The 18,158-nt window shown below is 31.7% G+C and overlaps 1 protein-coding gene across 9 annotated transcripts in view; it reads left to right on the forward strand.

Annotated features, from left to right (window-relative positions):
* Positions 1-18,158, forward strand: part of LOC143247311 (cytosolic 10-formyltetrahydrofolate dehydrogenase-like) — a 40,600-nt gene that overhangs the window by 21,525 nt on the left and 917 nt on the right. For 6 of the 9 annotated variants that reach the window (XM_076495144.1, XM_076495142.1, XM_076495143.1 and 3 more), the window contains exons 8-24: positions 771-899; positions 1,833-1,918; positions 4,310-4,454; positions 6,035-6,154; positions 7,781-7,843; positions 8,108-8,172; positions 9,058-9,279; positions 10,234-10,427; positions 11,848-11,941; positions 12,643-12,742; positions 13,272-13,370; positions 13,835-13,908; positions 15,489-15,580; positions 15,911-16,016; positions 16,399-16,598; positions 17,020-17,093; positions 17,315-18,010. In XM_076495144.1, coding sequence (XP_076351259.1) covers positions 771-899; positions 1,833-1,918; positions 4,310-4,454; positions 6,035-6,154; positions 7,781-7,843; positions 8,108-8,172; positions 9,058-9,279; positions 10,234-10,427; positions 11,848-11,941; positions 12,643-12,742; positions 13,272-13,370; positions 13,835-13,908; positions 15,489-15,580; positions 15,911-16,016; positions 16,399-16,598; positions 17,020-17,075 — 1,845 coding nt within the window. In that variant the 3' untranslated portion in view covers positions 17,076-17,093; positions 17,315-18,010. Of the gene's footprint in view, positions 1-770; positions 900-1,832; positions 1,919-4,309; positions 4,455-6,034; positions 6,155-7,780; positions 7,844-8,107; positions 8,173-9,057; positions 9,280-10,233; positions 10,428-11,847; positions 11,942-12,642; positions 12,743-13,271; positions 13,371-13,834; positions 13,909-15,488; positions 15,581-15,910; positions 16,017-16,398; positions 16,599-17,019; positions 17,094-17,314; positions 18,011-18,158 lie in introns of those variants that run through there. The other 3 variants (XR_013026504.1, XR_013026503.1, XR_013026502.1) reach the window with 2 other exon arrangements.

The following is an 18,158-nucleotide window of genomic DNA, read 5'->3' on the forward strand; positions in this document are numbered from 1 at the left end:
GGTTGTGAAGTGTAAGTATGGTTTTAATTTATGCTGATTTTGTTACACTTCTGGAGACATTACCACTCTCTTTCAGGAATCTTTATATTTTTTGACAAACATTTGATCTACAATTGTGTCAGTTGTTTTTCTGTCATAATCCATTGGATCAGAAAGGACAAGTGTGTAGTGGTCTCATGGATAGGATCTGTGGCTGTGATATGTTCTCAGTGACGTTAGTGTAGGGAGTGTGATGTCATTGGTAGTGGCATTATGGGTATAGGTGTAAACTATATACTTGAAGTATTCTCACAGCCAAACATCTAATGGTATTAGTCTAAAGAATGTGGTACTTTGGTTAGTGTCTCACGTAGCCAGTTCAGGAACTTGGAAGAATATTATCTAGTACTTCAGAAACATGATTCAAAGTATTGTCTTAGTAGGATTCATAGGATTCAAGCCAAAAGATATATCATTAATAAAATCAGTTCAAACTACAGGAAGAAGCAATTTGATTGTCGAGTGGTACTTACAAGATCTACAGAACTTTCTGATTACATTATTTTTGGTGAGCAGGTTGGATTTAGTATCACATAATGTCAACTGATATGAATTCCACTTACCACAGAATAGTCGATGAGTTCATCTAAAGATGCCACATTGGTACTGTTCATTAACTAAGTGTCGATTCATGGTGAAAACTGGTGTGACTTTCAATAGTTTGTTGCCCTGCTGAAACTTTCCTTCTCTTTGCTAACTTTGGACTAACATCTTTTCTTATTTTATACCAGGTTAATGTTCAGACACTTGCAACTGACGATGGAAGAATGTTTAAAGCTTCTAAGTTTGGACAAACTGGTGATTCCAAAGAAGATATTGAACTTACTGAAGAAGAAAAAATACTTGCACAGACTCTCCAGGTTTGTCTTTGGTTTTATTTAAAAATTTTGTTTTTTTTTTTTACTTAGAGAATATTTACAAATTAGGCTTAACTTTTTTTTTTTTATAATTTTATGATCATGCAAAACTTGTTAAGAGAAAAACTGTATTCGGTAACTTGAGGTTATTATTTTATAGGGTTATTTAAAAGATGCTTCTATTTTTTATGCTATTTTATGCTTAACTATTTTTCTTTTTACAATTTTATGATCATGCAAAACTTGTTTAGAGAAAAACTGTATTCGGTAACTCGAGGTTATTATTTTATAGGGTTATTTAAAAGATGGTTCTATTTTTTATGCTTTTCATTACCAAGGTTTTTATAATACATACTTATTCTCAGGAATATTTATTTGACTTGGATCATCAACTGTATTTCACTTACTAGAACTGTTTTACATGTACTGAAAAAACTTATGGTACAAGTATGTAAGTTCTCAGTGTACATGTTCTGATTTAATAAATTCTGGTGGACAAAACTAGCTAATGGTTTATAGAGTCTGGTGGAAAGCGATAACCTTAATCACTTGTAGGATTTGTGATTTTTTTTCTCACTGCAAGAGTAAATATAACTAATTATGATGGGCTCTGTGATTTTCTCACTGCAAGAATAAATACAACTAATTATGACAGGCTCTTTGATCTTCTGACCACAAGCATAGATACAACTAATTGTGGTAGGCTGTTACTGGACATCCAGTATTGTGTTGTAACTAAATCCTACAGTGTAATAATGTTTTGTTGTACATGTTTATTAGTGTGTGTTTAAAGTCTGTCAAATTGATATTGAAGAGAAGTTTATATTCATAGTCTCTAGCACCTTGGTGACTTTACAGTATTACTACACTGCAGTTAAAGTTACTTATATTATTTGTTTACATATGAAACATTATTTGTTTTATCAACAATATTAGACAATATGGGCTGGAATCCTCAACACTGGAGTTTCCGAGGAGACTGACTTTTTCAAAAGCGGAGCTGGATCAATGGATGTTGCAAGGTAACAATTAAAGTAGTTTGAATAATTAAGTTTTGAATCAATTGGTTTTTTCAGTGAGATAAATATTGCCTAAAGATTGTTTACTGACTTAGCAATAATCACATCATTGTGAGTTATTAACTGGACAATCTGTTTACTATGTTAATTTGTTTAAAAGATGAGAAATAATCAGTGCCATTCAGGGTTATTCAGGATTTTGTTAAACAAACAGTTGTTCCTCTGAGTCTCTTCTAAAATGAAGTAACTAATTTTATTTTTCCTACAATTCTGTGTTAGTTTTTTATGTAATGATAAGGTCTATTTAACTGCTTTTCTGATTCTTTTCTAAAGTAACTTGTCTCTATATGTTATTCTTTCTAACCTCTGTTGTTTTTTTTACCTAATTTTTGATTCAGTTAATTACTACTTGATTGTATTTAAATAGTTTTTTTACATTTCATCTGCATCTACTTACATCTGTTTAAGTAGAGGAAAGTTACATTATTACAATGTTGATTTTTGCAAGAGTGCAGTGTTCTTGTATATTAGAAGTTGAGAGGTTTGATATATAAATTTCACATTTTTTGTTATGAAATAATAAAATTATTAAGTATAAATGTTTATTATAGTTTGTTTCTGGCATTTTTTGCTTTTGTTTATTATGAAATATGCTTATTTTCTCTAATCTTTAATTTGAACATGTGGAAGAATTGACTTTTGATGGTGTTTAAAAGAAGGCAAGGCTTTTCCTTGTAGAAATTGCAAAGCTGATTTCTCTTGTAAAATAAAAATAATTTTATTTCCTTAGTTTTCAAGAAGAATATACTTTTTTTTGTAAAACCCAGATCTGTATTATAGTTGTCTTAAGTTATTTCTGTTAATAGAATTGATGTTACCCAGTCTTACACTCCCATGCTGTACATAGTGAGATCAGAGTGTTTGCACAGGGGGGCACCAGTTTCCTGATTAACTAACAAAACAAACTAACAAGTTAGGTTGATGGTGTGTATCAATCTTATGTCATGCAGGTCATCATAAGACATCAACATAATATTACTGTCAAATAACAGAATTTTAGTTTCATTTGATATAATTATTTTTTTAGTTTCATGACAGCAGAATTTAATTACTTTGATACTCTCTATTGACTCGGTTATGTACTCAAGGAATGGTTACTTTATTTTCCTTTTATTGCACAGTTATAAACAGCTTTTAGTAATTTCGTACTTGTATTTTACCTGGACTATACCCTAACTTGTTGGTACAGTCTCAGTAGTGTGTGTGGCTACATATATACTGCTTTTCTGTATCACTTAACACCTTGTGAATAAGTTAGTTGAGTACTAGATGACAATCCAAGGGGTTATATTCACCCATCATGTGTAGACCCACTTGCCTTGCAAGGGAGAAGAAAGTTTAACATGATTTACTATAAGTTCCTTATATTTTGCTTTTCCTAACTACATCATATGATTCTGTATTCTCCAGTAGTCTCATTCCCTCTGAATGTTGATGAAGACCTTCCATGGGTGCCATTTTCACCTTACTAGTGCAGAGGAGATTGAAAAACTTGCCAGTAAAGTTGTTGTGAATTTGATAAGGGACCTTCCTTGCAAGCGATCAAATTAATCATTTAGTGTTACCCCAGTACAGCCCCCATATTCTTACCATACAGCTATTTTACTTTCTATCATCTATTTGGGGACATACCACTAAAATTTCCACAATGTACAGTCTGTGAGCCAGTTGCAAGTATTATATTTTGGTAGCACTGTATAAGAGTGATTTTTATTTTTATTACTTGATTATTAGTTGTTATATAATATGTTTTCTGACTGTATACTACATAGTGGTAGTTCAGGCTAGTTTTGTCTACAGTATTGTGCTATTCATAAAAAGGTGGTTTATATTACTTAATCATAACTTATTGGAGAAGAATTGAGAACTTTAATCAAAACTTATTTTATACAAATAAAACTGGCAGACTCAGAGCTTTCTTTTCAAGGAAGATAATGTTAGTTTGTAATAAATGAAGAAAACCAGTTGCTGTGAAAATATCAGATAGGAAAGTTATAAAACAGTTTAAAATTACATATTAGGTTTTTTTTTACTATTATTTTATGTTAGTGAATTGGAAAAGCAAGCAGTTACCTAAATATGGTATGAGAAATTTTAATATGATTTGATGACTCTCATTAAACATTTTTTTTTGCACCCATTGTTCTTGGAGAAAATGCAAGTCACCAGATGTATAAAGTAGAAAGAAAGAAACATTGTAACATTACACACAAAATCTTGTCATAAAGGAGGACATACAATCTTTGTTGTTGAGATCTCACTTGTGTTGTTTTTTTCTGTATTTGTTGTTTACAATTAGTTAATTCTTGACTTGTATGTTTTCTTCTATCTTAGGTTAGTAGAAGAAGTGAAAGAAAAGTGTAAACTTGAACTTGACAATGAAGATGTTTACATGGCAACAGTATTTGGAGAATTTGTGAAAACAGTTGTTCTGAAACAGAGAGGAGAATCATCTGGTACAACACTTGTTTATGATGAGGTAAGATCATTTAAAAGGTTTTTTATAATAAATTACTAATTATTTTTATAAAGAGACAAGACTTGTCCATGAAAATATTAGTTTATTTCATATGAAATTGTCAATTGTATAGGTAAAAATTAAAACACCATATTTTTATTGAACATCAATTTTATTAATAAAAATATGCTCCATTTACTGCAATGGTTTTCTCTCAATGGGATACTAATGAAAATATCCCATCTCTATAAAAGTCCATTGTTTTGGAAACAATAAATTCTTCAAAGGCTTTAACAGTATTCTCCTGATTCGTAAATGATTTGTTCTGGAAAATCAGCTTTAAGTTCTGGAAAAGGTGATAATTTGTTGGTCAAATTAGTATAGAGGATGCTCTGAAATTTCATCTTTCAATTATCTCATTTAAGAAATGGTAATTTGTGAGGTATGGGGTCTGGCATTATTTTGCAGCAGAATCAGTCAATGCCTGTTCACCAGTGATGGCTGTTTGTTGGATAATTTTCAATGCATCTTATCAAGATGTTGGCACTAAGATCATGCTGCAATTGTTTCACCTGGTTGCAGATTAGAGTAATGGATAATTCCCTCTGTGGTATGACAGACTGCAGATTACAATTCACTTTAAGAATGACTCTCTCTTGTTCCTAACCAGTTTCTGCTCTTCTGTCAATTCGTGCAGTACCCATTTGTCCAATTTTTTAACTTTTCCAATTGCAGCCAAGTGACAAGAAACAGCTTCACTGGAACCTTCTTAGTTTGCTGCAATTGCCCAAACTGTCATTTGTGGGTTATCTTCCACAATAGCTCTTAATCTTTCTTCATTCAAAACAGATTGAGACATTGTTTGGGGTTCATATCACCAGAACAAAATTTCTGGAACCAGCTCCAACTAGTTTGTTTAGAAGTACTCCCTAGTCCAAATGTCAGATTGACACTTTTAGCAGCCTCATCTGCAATTTTGTCATAGTTTGAACTCATATAAAAAAGTAGTCTCAATTCTTTTGAAGACGTTTTGTATAGGGTTCCAAAGAAACACAAAAACAATTATAATACAACTTGGCATAACAGACAAATGAAAAGCACAGTGCTCTCATCAATCCTGAATAACATACAGTCAGAGTACTATATCTAACCTATTCTATTTTCAGTCATTCTTCAACTGAGCACAAGCTGGCCATTTCACATGAAACGACCTAATATGTTAGAATATGATCTTCAAGAAATTTGATTATATTCCTTATATGTTTAAAGATTTTGTAAGATATATACAGTATTTAATTTTAAAATGATTAGAAACTTTTAATTACTATGAAAAGCAGTTTTAACAACTTACTGAATATTATTCATGAATTTTGTTGTAAAGGATATTTACTGTTGCCTTTCAAAATTTGTAGTGGATACTGGAGGGATTTACACACTTTGATAAAAGTTAACCATATAATAACCTTTATACTATATGTATAAATATATTCTTTTATGTTTATCTGGAGTGTAAAGGTTGTTTTTTCTTAACTTTTATCAAATAATACTTCCATTTGAAAATTAAAAGAACAAAATACTTTATGTGTCATAATTCTTTTTAGGTGAAGATTTTTGCGAACAATATGACACTCACCTTTCCTCACCAGTTATTTATCAACAATCAATTTGTGGACTGCACTAGTGGCAAAAAACTTCGATCTATCAACCCTACAACTGAAGAGGTTTGAATGTGCTGTTAGGATTATATTTTCAGCAACCCATAACTTATTACACCATACTTGTTATATCAGTGCATGGACACAATTCTTTTTATAAATATATTAACATTATTATTTATTAGGTACTTTTCAAGATGTCTGAAAAATACTGTACAAACTTTAAAAGCATCATAATGTTTAACAGTGGTTTTAACAGTAAAAAGTGCTAAAGGTGGCATTGCTGATTTGGGTAGGTGGCATATTCTTGATTAATATTATATTTATTGTTCTTTTGGCATACATACCATTTGTAGAGTAAAGCCTCTGAGTTCTGCACGTCAGCATATTAATCAGTAGTATCCCATAATTCTCAAAAAAGTTTCACCTAAGTTGACTGTATGGCACTGAGCAGAGTTATGTAATATATTTTGATTTGGTAGTTTTGTTGAAGTTACCATAGATCTTAGAGGTCCTAGCAGTAATTATTTCCTTGGATAACTGACCAAGTACAGGTGATATGACTGTTAATAAAAAGAATATCTTTTTTCACAGTTGTTCAGATCCTTAGCATGTAACACAATTTCATAATATAAAGGATGTTGAAATTATTGTATGTGTAAACAGTAAATCTTAGCTCAGTGTAAAGTTATTGTCAGCCTATTTAAGAAGCTGCCACTATTAAAAAAACAAAAAAAAGTGTAGAAAATATATACAATATAATAGTGCCAATCAAACTACAGTGTACAAGTTATTTATTCCTTTCTACTCTGGTTTATGTAATTAATTCTTTAGAAATAATTACCAAACTAAGGTAAAAATGTAACTGTTAGTTGTAACCAGGGGATATGTTTGAAAGTAACACCTATGGGGAACATGTTGATGTTAAGTGAATGTTGTACTTGGAATACTCATGTTGAATGTTTCTTCCAGCAGTGTTTGAACAAAATGCTATAAGGCAGTAATTAGGAACATTTTTCAGGCTCGCATACCAACTTTTGTTTGAACATTTTAAGTACAAACCCAGGCCTAATTTAAAAAAAAAAACTGAACAACTTATAACCAGATTAATATTTCTAAAACTTATCCATTAATGGGTAAGGTGTGGGTATTTTTTCTGGTGCAATTGAGAAAAAAAAGTAGTGCAGGTTTTGTCAGCTTGAAAAGAAGAAAACATTGGTGAGTCTATGCAAGCTGAGGACAACTCTATAAATAAAGAGAGAATTGTGTGTATGCACATGAGAATCTTTAATTGGACATATTACAAGTATTATGCTTTTTACATAGTGTTTTTAATCTACTATTGTTATTAGTTTCACCTATCACCAGTGATATATGTGCTACAGTTTGAGAATTAGTAGTGTATGTCATGTGGAATACATATTTAAGAATAAAATATGTGAAGAATAATTATGTGTTGTTACTTAACAGGAAGCTTTTCTCTTTCTCGTTTTGAAACAACTTGCCAAGACAAGTGTGGATTTTGATAAAATTTATTTAAACATGTTTTATATGAATAGACTGCACTTTTGGATAATACAAATGTATTACTTTTCTCCTAGCACTTGTTAGTAATCTGTTACAAGAAGATGAGTATACTACAAAGCTGGGAAATTTGCATCACCTTTTTATGTATTATATTTTCCTATGTAGTTGATATGTGAAGTGGAGAGTGCATCAGTTGAGGATGTAGACACAGCTGTCAGGTGTGCAAAGGTACATAATCTGTTGTTCATTACATATTTAATAAGTATTTCAAACATTGTAATTAGAGGGTTTAGGTAACAGCTGATAAATGGTAGTTGTTTACATTAGATAATTTAACATTACTGAAAATGCTAATGGTTACATGTAGTTGATAGAAATATTGTTTTTAAAGTATGCAAAAAATTTAATAATTTAAGTTCCTCAATATATGAAAAGGTGTTTTTCTTTCTGCCTTAAACATTTCTTCTAAATATGAATACTATTATTTAACAGGCTGCATTTGAAGATGGAGAGTGGGCAAGAATGAATTCAAGAGACAGGGGGCGCCTCATTTTTAAGTATGCACCTCTTTTCAGGTTGTTAAAAGTTAGGGATGGATGTCACTGTTTGACTTAACGCTGTAACTTAGATGAGTGTGAGATCAGTTTCATGTAATGTGATTAGCATTATGTAAATACTTCCTTCCTGAGAATCCACAATGGACATGTTAAGAATAAAGGCTTCTCAAAATTTTTTCAAGGTTTGTTATAAAAGGCTTTAAATAATCTTGAACAGTCAATGTATCTACTTTTATTAGCATAAAATAAAATTGTGCATTAAATATTTATATGTGGAAATTCAATTATGCTGGAAATATTTTTTCATTTGATGTTATGCTTACTTCACTACATGATGAAACATTTAAAGTAAATCAACTGCAATGCATTTTTCATTTTCATTTCACTAACATTCCCACCCAACTTGAATAAAATAGCTGCATTGTTACTAACAGACATCTAGTTAGGTGCTTAGGCTAAGAAATAAAAAAAATGAGAGATTTATAATATTTCTGAATGTTACATGTTCTTAAATTTTAAAATTTGAGTCTCAAATTAGTGTGATAAAAATTAACTAAATGTTTTTCAAGTAAGAGATCTTGCTGGAACTTTAGTTTACAATGAATATTAGTTAAATAATTGATGAGTTTTTTTTGTGTTTTTTTTGTTCAACTAACCAGGTTCCTTGTACTACTTTTTTTTTCTTTAAGAGGATTATGCAAAAAACCTTACCAGTGACTGAATTATTTTATTTATTTATTCCCATTAATTCTAAGTGTATCTGAGAGTATATAGTAACAAATTAAAGGATTGTTTCTTTATTTGTTTTATATTAATTAGGAGTTGAAATAGTAAACATTTAACTTGATATCAGGAACCTTAAAATTATTTATATATATATTTCAGACTTGCAGACCTCATGGAAGAACATAAGGAGGAACTTGCAACAATAGAAGCTCTTGATTCTGGTGCTGTATATACTCTTGCTCTCAAGACACATGTAGGAATGTCCATTGACACCTGGAGATACTTTGCAGGCTGGTGTGACAAAATCCATGGATCTACCATTCCCATCAATCATGCTAGGCCTAATAGAAATCTCACATTTACTAAAAAGGAACCAATTGGGTGAGAAATACTGGCCCAATTTTAGTTCATAGTTAAAAGTTTCTTTGTAAGTAAGGCTTTCATCTTACCAGTATAACAAAGGATAGCCCATCAGCCATGTTAGGACTAATGCAACTTTTATATACACTATAAAAAGATACCATTTAGAAGAGGAATACTATCTTGATTTGGACTTACAATTTAACTTATATCTCATATTTGAAAAGATAATTTGATAATGAAAAATAAAATATTTCTTTTAAAGAAAATATTACACTTTATTTAAATAAACAAACAATTTGTGTTCTATGTTATCAAGAAACAACAACAATTCAGACCAAATGGAAATAGGATTGTTAGAACTACATCTCCATACTTATCTAGGATCTTACTTTTTATAAGGTTATTACAAAGAGTTAGCAATCATACAAAGTGAAAATATTGTTTTTTATAGATTGTTACAAGGTTTTGGCCACTAAACTTACCTAGGCTTGGGGCTTTTGTTACTGGTTTTTACATTTAATATAGAAATTCTGATTATTAAGCATTTCAATATGGATAAATTATATTGGTATTCTAAACAATATTATAGTCAGATTTTGGTGTATTGTATCCAATATAGACTTTAATATTCATCTAAAGTCAAGTCTGTAGCCAGAGTTAGTGATTACTCATAAAGTGTTTTGATGATGATATTTATATTACTGTCCCCCAGTGGCACAGTAATAAACTCACACTGCTAGAAACTGGGTTTCAATGCTCGTGGTGAGCAGAGCGCAGATAGCCTTTTGTGTAGCTTTGTGCTTAATTCCAAACAATCAATTTATATCACTGCAGTCAGAGTTTAGCAATCATGTAGGTTTTTGCTGCAGCCAGATTTTAGTAGTTACTTAGGCTTCAGAATAGCTGGGGTTTGTACATGTGAGTTGTTTTTTGGTTTTTTTGGGTGTTATTCTTACAAGCACATTTCTTCAGTGTCTGTGGAATTGTTACACCTTGGAATTATCCTCTAATGATGGTGTCATGGAAGATGGCAGCTTGTATTGCTGCTGGTAACACAGTAGTTTTAAAACCTGCCCAGGTTTCACCATTGACTGCTCTCAAACTTGCTGAACTGGTAGTTCGTGCTGGCTTCCCTCCTGGAGTGATCAATATACTACCTGGAGCAGGTCAGTTCAGTTTAATTTTCTGTGAGATGTAAATCATTTTGATATAAACAATTGGTAAAATTTCTTTTTTAAGTTCTGATATAACTATCACACTTGGAAAGTCTTGTTAGTTTATATTTTGTTCTTGAAATTTAAATAGGATGATTGTGAAAGGTGAGAAGTTTCATGTAAGTTGGTTATAAGTATACTCTTCAAAAAAAGAAGCGCAAAAGGCAAAATTTGAGACAAATGTTAACAAGTTTATTCCGAGTAGTTCTGTATGACATGTGTGAAACTTTGCACATTCACTACTGAACATCCAAAGTCTGCAAAGGCGAAGTCCACACTCACTAGTTGAAGTTTAACGTCACTCAACGTCAATAACGAGTATGCCCCTTGTGAGCATCAATAACTGTTTGGCATCTCCTGCCCATGGAAGCAATGAGATGACGAATCACATCCTGTGGAATGGCTGTCCACTCAGCCTGCAAAGCTGCTGCAAGCTGAGGTAGAGTCTGAGGTTGATGTTGTCGCCGTCACAGACGTAGGTCCAACTCGTCCCAAAGATGTTCGATGGGGTTTAAATCTGGTGATCTGGAGGGCCAGGGAAGAACGTTGATGTTGTGGTGTCTCAAGAAGAAGGTGGTGAGTCGGGCTGTGTGAGGACGGATCTTGTCATGTTGAAAAACGTCGTTGACGTTCACCATGATGGGTTGCACATGGGACCTAAGAATCTCGTCGACGGTTGCGTACGGTCTCATCGGAATTCCTACGTAGCCCTGGTATGGTTGAGGCAGTAGACGAACGCAGTGGTGGTCCTATCCCGAAGGTGACGTAACCAGATGTAGCGATCTTGTGCGCGCGTGGTCACACGAGGTCTGCCAGATCGTGGATGGTCACAAGTCGATCCATGTTGTTGGTGACGATTCCATAACCTTGTGATGGTGCTTTGGTGGACATTCACAGCTCTGGCAACATCTGATCCAGATTCGCCTGCTTCCAAGTGACCAATGGCGTTGTTGCGTTGTGCTTCAGTCAGTCTTGGCGTAACTGTATTGCGTGTCGGTGGTTTAACACTGAGCTATGGAAACCGAGAACCCGTCACTTTTATAGGGATTTTGCACATGTTGCACTTGCAGAACATGCAGATCTCTCAAACAAATGTATTGGACACGAGTGTGTTTTGGCGAAAAATCTGATGTTTTCCTCCGTTTTCAAAGTGCACAACTTTTATTGTCATTTTGGTCTGACAATCAGTGCCTTAACACGTGTAACATCACATACTCTGAGCTTGTAACATTATTACATATATTTTTCTTTAAAATAACAAAAATATCCCTTTTGCATTTCTTTTTTTGAAGAGTATATATCTTATAATGTAAATATTCATAACTTGGCAAGCGAGACTGACTGACCACTTTAAAATTCCTTTTAATTTCAGGAAGTTTATGTGGGCAGGCTATTGCAGACCACCCACTTGTTAGAAAATTAGGTTTTACTGGCTCGACACCAATTGGTATGCAAATCATGAAAAGGTAAGTTATTTCTTAAGTAACTGCTTATCAAATAGGTATTGTAGTATTCTATAGTTAAATCAGCATAGTTCACGAGGATGGGATATCAAACAGCAAGAGTGGAATTGGGACAAGTGAGGGGGAAAGGAGAGAAGGGTAAAAAATTCTGAACTGATTATTGTAAATGGTATGTGTATAATATATTCCAAGCAAAAGGGGAATATCAGCTCCATTGTGTACCATCTGCGGGAAACAGTAATTGTGTTTATAATTTAATTGTTTTTAACAGTTAAAGTTTAGACTGAAGTAATAGTAAGATTCATTATCAAATCTTGTGGTAATGAAATTATTTAATTGTATCACAAAACAGATCTGAAGTTGGAAATATGAATGAGCATCTAATAGTTTTGTGTTTCACAATACATGGCTTTAAAATGCTTTAACATATTTTTGTATTTGTGATAGACTTTTATGTTCATAATCTTTATTTAAAGAAATGTAAATGAAAAAAAAAGAGATATGCACCATTCAAACAAACTGCTTATGCATAAGTTATATATACACATATATTTGTTTTAATAGTTTTCCATTCTATTTTGTTTTTGCCAATGAGCTTTGAAATTTATTTGCTTTGTATTGTTTTGTTTTTTTAATTTTCTTTTAAATATTTGCCAAATTGAGTTTTTATTTCTTTTCTTGGGGAATTTTTTTATCTTTAACAGCTGTGCTGTGTCAAACTTGAAGAAAGTTTCACTAGAACTAGGAGGAAAATCACCTTTGATCATCTTTAGTGATTGTGACTTGGATCGTGCTGTGAGGCAGGTTAGCATGCTCATGGGTTTGAGGGACAGTTTTGAACACCCGTCATAAGGAAAACAATCATTTGTAATAAAAATGTTTTAATTGAAAACGTGTGACTGTAACAATCAGTTGTAAACAAAAGGAACTTTGATACTTTCCTGAATTCTACACTACTTTTTGTTGTTGACGTAAATCCTGTTACTAGCAGTTGGTAAATTTAGATTTTTTTATTCCATCACATAATAATGAATAAGTATAAATTGTTTTGTTATGTCTGTTTAAGATGTGTTGAGTGAAAGAGTCTAATGAAACTATTTAAACTTTGGAGTTTCCTTACAGTTGTCAAAACATTTGATTAGACTTTTTTTCTGAATAAGTTGGACCTGAAGTGGGATTTGGTTTTGTTAAAATGTTTTGTTCATTGTAAGGGGATTTGTTTTGTTAAAATGTGTTCTTTTTAAGGTGATGAGTTTTTGATTTTGTTAAAATCTTGTGTTCTTTTTAAGAGGATGGGTTTTTGGTTTTGTTAAAAGGTTGTTTTCTTTTTAAGGGGATGAGTGGAGTGTTTTTCAACAAAGGAGAAAACTGTATTGCTGCTGGTCGATTGTTTATCGAAGAATCCATTCATGATGAGTTTGTAAAACGTGTGGTAAAAAAGTGTTTCACTTTGTTTTCTTAATTTCTGAATTAATACAAACAGGAAAGAAAGTGATGTATGAACCCTATCTTTGTCCACTGAGATAACAAAATGGAATGCAGGTGCTCTCCAGTCAATAACATCTGAGAACCACTATGTCTAGTATTCTGCTTCTAGAGCATTAAAACCAACTTTTGATACAAAGAATAGATGCAATAAAACATTTTCTTAAGGTAATGCCATTTTTTTAAAACTTATTTTGGCATTGATATTTAATTACCTGTTGGACAGAATATCAGTCAGGTTTAAAACTTAATGCCTATCAGGTTCACATTACATTTAAACTTGTTAGTTAACCAAAAGCTGGTAGCTGGTAGTATGCAAGTTATGGTGTCACTGCTTTTAACTAATCTTGTTTCATAAAAGTTGGGTTACACAAAATTTACATTTCTCTGAAACTTTATTTTGTTTTCAAGGTTGAAGAAGTTAAGAAAATCAAAATAGGAGATCCACTGGATCGATCCACATCACATGGTCCTCAGAATCACAAGTTAGTATAATCTAACTTTATTTTTTTCACTGAGTTAATTTTTATTGCATCATTGTCTTTAACTATAGTATTTGTTCTTGAATTTATATCTGTAAAAGTTTTCTTTGTCTTTTTTTGCACTTACATCAGTCTTCTCCAAAATCAGTTTTCTCCTTCAGACTCACAAGTATCCCTCAAACTGACAACAGTCTCCTTCAAACTCACAAGTCTCCCCTCAAATTGACAACAGTCTTCTTCAAACTAGCAAGTCTCCCTTAAACTCACAACAGTCTCCTTCAAAGTAGCAAGCCCCCTCAAACTGATAGATCTCCTTCAAACTAGCAAATCTCCCCCAAACGGATAATAGTCTCCTTCAGACTAGCAAGTCTCCCTCCTCAAACTCACAAGTCTACCTCAAACTTACAATTATCTCTTTCAAACTAGCAAGTCTCCCTCAAACTTACAACAGTCTCCTTCAAAGTAGCAAGTCCCTCTCAAACTGACAATACTCTCTTTCAAACTCACAGGTATCCCTAAACTGGAAAACGTCTTTCACAAGTTTCTTATTTAGAGCTAATATGCAGTTTTTGTAATTTTAGACAAATAAAATATTTCACTGCTGAAATAATACTTAAATTTATACTGAATAATTAGAACATGTGAGCATTTAATAATAAGTGTAAGCTATTTCTTTATGATCTAAACTTCCAAGTAATAGGTGTAATTCTGTGCCTTCTTATTTTTGTTGCTTTTAATACGTCAGGTATATATTGGACACTGTGTATTGCTTTATACTGAGATATTTTTTGTAATAGTTATCTGAAAATAATTTTTAAAGTTTTACACTTTAATGAAATGAAATCTTTATTTTGAAAATAACATTGAGTTGATTTGCATTTCTTCAGTGTGTGCATTCTAAAAATGGGAAAATGTGTTGGTTTTTTTTAATGAAATGCTAAAATTAAAGAAAAATTTCATGTTTTTGTGCATTTACAAAGATATTAATGTACTAAAAAGTAACCTTAGGTTGTTACCAGTTGGTTTGTAAGCAGGTTGTTTTATCATAATAAGATTTATTACTATTTATGATATTAATATTATATTACTGTACTCAAATCATTGTTTGTAATTCTAGCCTAAAATGCTTTATTGTTTACAAAAAAAACATTGTTTTGATCAATGTTCAGGTTTTATTAGTTTTAAATTGTTCAGTTACTTCAGTTATTGATATCTTCTAGATGAACTAAGTTATCTTAACTCAAAAACACAGTAACATTAAGTTTTAGAATAGGTAAGCTCACCTATCTTTTTGTATGTGATGACCCCATTCTGTGGGTTGAAATATTCTAATAATTAAAGTCAGAGCTCACTTACTGTAAAAGTTGCTGTTGTTGTGTTTTTTTAATTAATCATTCAGTTTAATTGATTCCTCTCAAAACTTTAAATTATTGTAAGTTGGATGGCTGTAAAATGTTTGAGGTCAGGCCCTCTCCTGTCTTAACTGTTTGAGTGCATGTATTGAATTGGATTTTATATTTATTATTAAGTGTCGACACCTCCATGAACTTTATACAAAGTATATTGTTCTTTTATATTCTCAGAGCTCACCTTGACAAGTTGATTGAATACTGTGACATTGGAGTTAAAGAAGGTGCTACACTGGTGTATGGAGGGAAGTGCCTTCAACGTCCAGGTAGGTAGTCACTTCTTAAACTGTATTAACGTTACCTGAATAAGAGATACAGGTATTTGTTTATGTGAAGTGTCAACTGAAAGTTTCTAACATGAAGTAGATTTATTTGTAATTTGTTATGTCAAGACAGACACATTGAGAAGTTCTCTGTACAGACATTATTTTAACTATAATTGAGATACAGGTTCTTCAAGTGAAAGCTAGAAACGTATAGAAATTTGCAAACTTGTAGCCACAGGTTTAAAACAATAGTGTTTTTTTATGTGTAGTAATAAGAATGGTACAGTTCATAAAACTATAACATCATACATGTGTGTTTTTATGTTGTAGGCTATTTCTTTGAACCAACAATATTTACAAATGCAGAAGACCACATGTACATAGCCAAAGAAGAGTCCTTTGGTCCAATCATGATAATTAGCATGTTTAAAAATGGGTTAGTAATAAACCTTGTTTTCTTTGTTGGTACAAGTTTACAGTATCTTTAGTTATTTCCAGGTCCAATATGTTACAATTAGAATACTTTTTTAAATTGGATAGTGGAATATAAATACATTGAAATATATTCAAGTAAGTTAAAGATGTGTGTTTACTATGATGTTTTCTGTGCTCCCTCTGAAAGCAAGTAATCCCATTGAGACGTTTTTTTTTGTTTTTTTTTATTGATGTACCATTTCATCTTAACCAGTTGACCATAAAAGCATATTTTTTGTATTTGTGAGATAATGAATAAGTTGTTATTATTTAAGTTGTCAGTTTTGTTCAGGTAACATTACAGTTTTGTTCAGGTAATGCTATTATGATGCATTTGTCTTCAGGGACATTGATGGAGTTCTGAAACGAGCTAATAGTACAGAGTTTGGACTAGCATCGGGGGTTTTCACACGAGACATAAGTAAGGCACTGTATGTCAGTGAGCGTATTGAGGCTGGAACCTGTTTTGTCAATTGCTATAATAAAACTGATGTTGCTGCACCATTTGGAGGCTTTAAACAGTCAGGATTTGGGAAGGACTTGGGTAATGAGTTTGTGATAAATGGATGAGAAACTTTCTGAAACTATTTACATGATTAATTATTAACTTATTGTTAAAGTGCATTTTTACTGAAATGTACTTCACAATTCTTAAAGCATTATCCATTCATTTTAAGCATCATGTTACACAAGAAATGGGAATTGAATGTCACTAGATCGGTTTGTATACTCAACAGGTAATCATGTGTTGGACTAAGAAATTCTGACACTTTGGTTGTATGTATAGAGTTGGAAGAAACGTAGTTAACTGTAGTTTGGAAAGATAGATGTACTAAATTATCCTGTTGTTATAGTAGCAAATCTGAATGATAAATTTGTGGTTCAGCAGTTAGTTAATATTTTATTCATGTAAAAATAAAATTATTAACATTTTTATCAAACCTTTTAATTTTTTTTTTTATCAGGTGAAGAAGCTTTGAATGAGTATCTTAAGACCAAATGTGTAACAATTGAATATTAAGTCTTGGACTACAGGCAGGTGAGGTTAATACATTGTTTCTATAGCATAAAGATGTTGATTTAATCTTTGTGTTTACAGTTTTTAAAAAAATGTGCTGCCCACTGAAGCTTCTAGTTTCAGTTTTATGATATAGAAAATAGCTTACAACTCAGGAGAATTGTTTTATGGAAATAAAATTTAATAATAAATACAGTATGTTAACTAATGTGGCATTTATGTGGTTTTATTTTTTTTTTCAGCTATAAATGATTCACAACACTTGAAAAGAGGTCAGATAAATTTTCCAGGAAAGATGTGGCTGAAAACGTTTCCAATATGACTCCTATTGTCTAAACTCTTTTCTCATCTTGGATTTAAAAAGAAGGTTTCTTTTAAACCTTTTTTTATAGATACAGACATTGCAACATTCATGGTGATAAACTAATAGGGACAGCAATTTTAGGTTTTTAAAGTATTTTGAGCTTTTAACATTTCAGCAATTGATTTTTATGCTTGGTCACATTTTACTGTTCATCAAAGATATTTTTTAGTATTTACTTAACCACACTTTAATGTGTAGAGTTGCATGTGGTGTTTTCATGATACTCTTTATTGTAAAAAACAAAAGAGCACAAAATACTGGAGTTTATGTTAGGAAAAAAAAATTGAGGTAGCTGATATCCATAAATTTATTAAAACTTTATTGGGGAATAATAACCTAGGTGTTGGATGTGTGAGTTAGTCTAAAACTAATTTTATATAGCTAAGCTTTGAGTAAATTTATCCTTGCATCCTTCTGTGGGGGACATACACTGTCACTTCTCCATCCATTGAACAAAAATTTCAAAACTTAGAAGTATTGCAACTTCAAATCAGTAGTGAGTGTAAACAGCTACCATGATAAAAATTATGGACAAATTTGCAGAAAGCAATAAACCAGATTTTCTGAGTAAATATTTATTTTTGTTGTTTGTAGACTACAATGTATAGTGTTTTACACTCTTTTATATTATAAAATTGATTTATTCAAACTTCATTATGAATAAACTAATCCAAAGCTGATGCCTCAAGTAAAATACTGAATAATTTTAGGATATTTTTTTC

This window comes from Tachypleus tridentatus, chromosome 3, assembly GCF_004210375.1.
Source record: "Tachypleus tridentatus isolate NWPU-2018 chromosome 3, ASM421037v1, whole genome shotgun sequence".
Classification (NCBI taxonomy): domain Eukaryota; kingdom Metazoa; phylum Arthropoda; class Merostomata; order Xiphosura; family Limulidae; genus Tachypleus; species Tachypleus tridentatus.